The 5,572-nt window shown below is 46.0% G+C and overlaps 1 protein-coding gene across 1 annotated transcript; it reads right to left on the bottom strand.

Annotated features, from left to right (window-relative positions):
• Positions 1–330: 330 nt before the first annotated feature.
• Positions 331–4,702, bottom strand: T265_09149 (hypothetical protein; the record flags this gene model as incomplete). The annotated part of the gene is made up of 2 exons (XM_009175151.1): positions 331–703; positions 3,950–4,702. 2 exons carry the CDS (start codon positions 4,191–4,193, stop codon positions 477–479), a joined length of 471 nt encoding a protein of 156 aa, XP_009173415.1.
• Between the last annotated feature and the right edge of the window lie 870 nt (positions 4,703–5,572).

The raw sequence follows: 5,572 nt of genomic DNA on the forward strand, positions 1-5,572 counted from the left end.
TATGGCGTAGGCTTGACATCAGCTTCTCTGTCAAGGGTCAAGTTTACAGTGCTGCGGTGCGCCCCACATTACTATATGGATAGGAAACCTGGCCGCCGCGCGCCAAAGACGTCAAAAGACTTTCAGCGTTTGACCATCGATGTCTCCGGAGCATCGCCCGAATCTGGTGGGAACACCGGATCAGCAATGATCAAGTTCGTCGAATGGTATTCGGGAAAAATAACTCAGCCTTGATAGATGAACTGATCACACTGCACCGGTTGCGCTGTCCCGGGCAAGTGCTCCGTATGCCAGTCAACCGACTTCCTCGAAGGGCTCTTTTTGCAAACACCTGAAGAAGACCACAAGCTGCATGAAAATGCTACTAAACCCTATTTTTGTTTCCATACAGAACTGGTTAAAAACAGGCAGTAATTTCACTGTGGAATTCTTTGTACCGCAGGCAAGTATGTACAGAAACGCCAATTGGTGAGATCTTAAGAGCAAACTATATCTTTGACAGTCTTCCCATGATGACGAAATGTTTCATCCGCGAACAGTATGGATTTCGGTTCCTTCTTGGTAAAGGCTCGTCGTGTCGTGCCTCCAAAAAGAGAGTTCCGAGTTCGCACAATCTGCTTAGCCAAGGATAATAACTGTGGAGCAGCTTCTTGAGTACGCATTGTAACTCGCGGAGAACTGGTTTGTTCTTTGGATTTGTGTCCTGCGGAGAGAAAAAGTTAGTGGATTAAAACATGAAACATATAAAGCGAAAACTAAAACGGTACCACGAATTTGAGAACAGTGTGTCAGCTGTAACAACTCGTTGGCATAATGCAAGTGAGCTCATAGTCTATATTTAATGGTTCGTTCTTAGTAGTATCGAGAGATAGTTCAGTGAGTGAAATGTGTAAGCAAGCAGTGTTTCAGTCTAGACCTAGTCAGCAGCACACTCAAGGCATAGCAAGATTGACAAACCGCTTGATAGAAGTGGCTAGTGTGGTTGGTGGACAAACCAACGGTCAAATTAGCTTCTGGTAGGCGGTACCGCTGGTGTTCATATCACATCGACTGCAACCAGCAATCATACACAAAACGAAATGATGGAAGCAATTGCTGAGATAACTCGGCTCAAAAGATCAAGTCGCTGCTTTGACCACACAACCCGAAGTCGCACGGCCGCGTTCGCTGATGCTAGTGGACTACTTACGATAATCATCCAGCCACACACACAAGCCAGGAGGAACACTTATGGAAGAAAGACACAGAGATAAACGATTATTCAAAGCGGTGTGTAGTACTAATACGCTACAAAAAAAACCCTCATGGATAAGAATAAATAAACGAAAAGTCCGTAGAACTACGTTCAACACTGCCAACAGAGGGTTAGCGGACAATCCAAGTCAGAAAGATCTTGACCAAACAACAAAACAGGCGTTAAAGGCTGTTTAATGACCTTAAAAACTTAAGGTCACAGGCTTAGTTTATAAATAATGGGGCCAAATGCTGCTCGGTTAATCCAGCTCCTGAACCATGAAAACAAAGCATGAATTATTCTTTCACAGACCCCGAACAAACACGGCGGGTGCTCGCGCGAGGTGATTTACTTACATTCGCCAAAACGTGTTGCTTATGCGATGCGGATGATTCTGCAGAACTCGCTTACATGTAATCGGTCTTTATTAAGCATCATGCAGTAGGTGTGGAGAGGTCAGTCAAACCGCTTTTTAGTCAAAAGCCCCAAACAGTTAACCGCAGAACCACACAACCGCATGATTGGTGAATATGATTTCGTTGGATACTGAATGAGTGGATGCAGTAATTGACAGATTACACAGTTCAAATTTAAACGGAACTCGTAAGATGTAGTCACAAAGACGAAGTCAACTAAACCGGGATCACTACCCATGTCAGATGATCGACTCCAGTACGCCCACTTGATGATCCAAGCCCACAGCAATAATTTTCAAGTCCTCCTTTGAAGTTGGTAATTAGTTAGAAAGAACGGTTTGAGGGGTGAGATGGCCCAAGTGGTTAGAGCGCGAATTTACTGACCAGAAGGTCCGTGGTTCGAACCCGACCTCTGTCACTCGGCTTCCCCTGTCTAGGCTTGGACAACCTGGCAGCGTCCCAGCCCTCGTGCAAACTTCGAGTGGCATGGCATTAGGCACAGAAAGGGTGACACTAAACGACAATATATACTGGTGAAGAAATATATTTGAAACAGCCGGGCACCAGCGCTCAAGAATCGGTCGTTGGCTCGATGAGAATTGTCCACAAACTACGACAAGAACCTCAAGCGTGATTCGAAACTAGACCTGCCCTGTCAACTTATTTGAACTACCTGCCGAGAAGTGCGGTAGCTAAATCGGGATAGCCTGTGTACAGATTAAAACCCTCAATTTGTTGAGCAGAAAAAGCTTCGTGGCCTGGAGGCGCCAACATTAACATAAAAAGTTGCCATTAGACTGTGCCAAAACTGTTTCCTAACTCGAAAAATGTAACCAATCTCAACAGAAAGTTTTAGGTTAATGGCTAAACAGCCTTTGGAAGTTCTTTATTCATGGCTAACGCTGGTTAAATAGCCTATCGCCACTATCGTCATCGAAAACATGACACGAGTGTTCAACGCCTCACTGCTGAACAACCATGATTTATTTGGAAGCCTCATTTTGAAAAGAATAACGGACGGTGGTAGCTTACTAAAATCATTCCAAACACTGATTCCGCCAATCTGGATAAGAACTGACAATAAGAACGCCTCCGACATCGATTAGCAGTCATATTTTGCAGGGTCTCCAACCAGCTGCAGTGAGGGCCAGGCAGTCCCTATCCTGGAAGGCGAGTAGCACCGACAACACCCAAATGTTTCGTGATTTCTTTCATAGCCCTCTGCCAGGTCAAAGGTTTGGCACCTGTCTGCCTACGCCACTCTGAATCGGGCATGGAAAACAGTACTCTCTTCGGCAAACGATGGTTAAGCATATGCAACACATATCCCAACCAACGCAACATCTAGTGCTGAACGCATTCTTCAGCGGAAGTATCAGTTGCACAACCGAAAACGTGCTTTCTAATTGCCTCTCCACTGATACGCCGACACCAACCCACGGTTCCGGGGAAACGGTTGTCGAACACCTGAAGACGTCTCAGTTCCGCTGCTTGAATAAACCATACAACAAAACAGCTCCACTGTAGCCAAATACACACGTCCCTTGAGATTCAGGAACACACCACTTCGACGCCAACGAGCTGCTCTCACATTCGTCTCAGTTCCGCTGCTTGAATAAACCATACAACAAAACAGCTCCACTGTAGCCAAATACACACGTCCCTTGAGATTCAGGAACACACCACTTCGACGCCAACGAGCTGCTCGTTGTCACATTCGTAGAGCTTGGTAGTAGGAACCGTGACGCGGATGAATTCCACAAGAACAACGCTGAATTAAAAGGATCTAATTTAGACCACACCGTAACTGCAGTGATAAAAATCAAATTATTTAGCTGCTGTGCCCTAACAAACCGGTCAATCCGATGGAACTACAAGAGTTGTACTAATGTCGGGCTGTCCACATGCGTATGTGAACAATCAGAAAGTTGGAAACGGATTAAAATCGCCTGGACTTTTGTTAGCACGTGAATAAACCCTAATTTTTCTCAGTAGGTTCACCGTCGCTTATCTGCACAAAAATTCTGGTCCAGATAACGTGCGTCTTCGACAGTATCATGATTCATCGCCACTTGAGGATAGTTCCCGCGTGGATGCTATCTGAGATAGAACACTGAATGTGACTGGTAGTTTGGCGTCCTCAGCCTATGAAGTTTTGTACAAGGGTAGGTTGCATTGCAAAGTGAACCAAAACGTGAGCTTCCCGCCACTATATACCAGTCCCAATAGCTGCTGAAGGAACGAAATTATGAACTTCATACAAATGTTACCAGAATGACTCGCAAAATGGGTAGCTTACTGGGTTTGTTGTTGACTAATTTCCAACTTTGTTTAGATCTTGTAATGCGCTGATACCGTGCATTTCGTAGCCGCTTCAACTGTCCGGAACGTCGGTTCAACAATAATGCCTTTTGCTCTGTGCGTATGACCGGGGAGAAAGAGATCTTACTTCTGTCTTCCTTCGTCTGGCGCGTCTCACCACCCATGGGTGATGACATATGAATGTTGCACAGTGATAATGCCTGCTTCAAGAAGGCTTTCATTACTAAATCGGTCACACGATTGCACTGGAGAACAACTAACTCTATTTAGCCCCACGGGATAACTCTAATGTACGGAAATGTAAGAATACGAATGATGCCCTGATCTAGTAAGGACAATGCCCGCCGTTTGCTCGAGTTAAAATATCCAGGGAGAAGATAGTGAACGGGTGAACGGCCCTCGATGAAGGACGACGGTAAAATTCTATGGAATAGGGGTCCCCCTTAGCCTCAATGAGCCGCAACCTATCGAGAAGAGTGATAAGAGAAATACAAGCACTGTGGATGGGGTCAGTTGTTGTAAATAACTGGAGAAACAGGCTCCCGGAAGTCACTGCAAGGAGCAGAATCAGCCAACAGGGAAGCTTATTGCCAACTAGAGAGCACAAAGATGCGCGAAGCGCCGAGGTGCTCAGGGTGCGTCCTTGATCTTGAGTCCAGGCTGTCCGCTTCGCATTGAGTGATTGGTTAGTTCCGGCGCACGGTATTCACACAGTATAATTGAATTTTCGAAAGTTACGACGTGTCTCTGATAGACTAAAAGAAACAAGCGACTCCGTTCAGAGGAAGAGTTCAAACTTTTGAGTCCCGGCTAGTTATTGAGGGGTCTCAGGGACGCTAGGAAATTACTTCACCGACGTTTATCTGCGAGAGGTACGATTGCTTCAGCGGACAATGGACTTTGGTGGTCTGCAGACGTATGAAGGCAGGTTGGGATGGTTTTTGTCTTTTGGCTTCTTCACATACGCAATACAACGCAATATTTTGGCGTGAAAATTTTCATTCCACCTGCACACATTTTGCAGCTAAAAGCATTGTGCGGCCAACGGGCCCCATCTAATGCAGACTTATAAACTCGAGTGGCTTCGGCAGTAGCGTAAAGTTGACTGAACGATTGAATGCCAGATGAGCACTTTGCTCCGACACTCGGTGGTCATTTGAAGCGATTGTGGCGGGTTTTATGCTCCCCATCTAATATGGCACATTTCCGAGTTCGCTGCACTCAGCCGACGGCTCCATATTTTTGCCATTCAACACAAGAATTCTTCCGAGAGAAAGCATAGAAGGGTTCAACAGGGTTCACTCAGCTCAGCCTCACCATGGCAACAAAGAGTCTGCTTGGGCATATATTGAGCAGTGAATTATTTAGCTGACCTCGGAGTTGCAAGAGGTGCATGCAATAATTAGAGAGGTCGGTCCTGCCCTGTTGACTCCGGGATCATATTGTCAGCCTCTAACAGCTGGCTGCTGTAGGGCCTCCACATGCTGATCCCTGGTGGAAAAATCAGGTCAGAACAATGATACTTCACTGTGACAAGTATTTCTAGCCTTGCTGCCTGGACGGGGCCTCGAATACATCAGGGTCACATGGCCATACGTCA

The sequence above is a fragment of the Opisthorchis viverrini genome, assembly GCF_000715545.1.
Source record: "Opisthorchis viverrini unplaced genomic scaffold opera_v5_258, whole genome shotgun sequence".
Lineage (NCBI taxonomy): Eukaryota > Metazoa > Platyhelminthes > Trematoda > Opisthorchiida > Opisthorchiidae > Opisthorchis > Opisthorchis viverrini.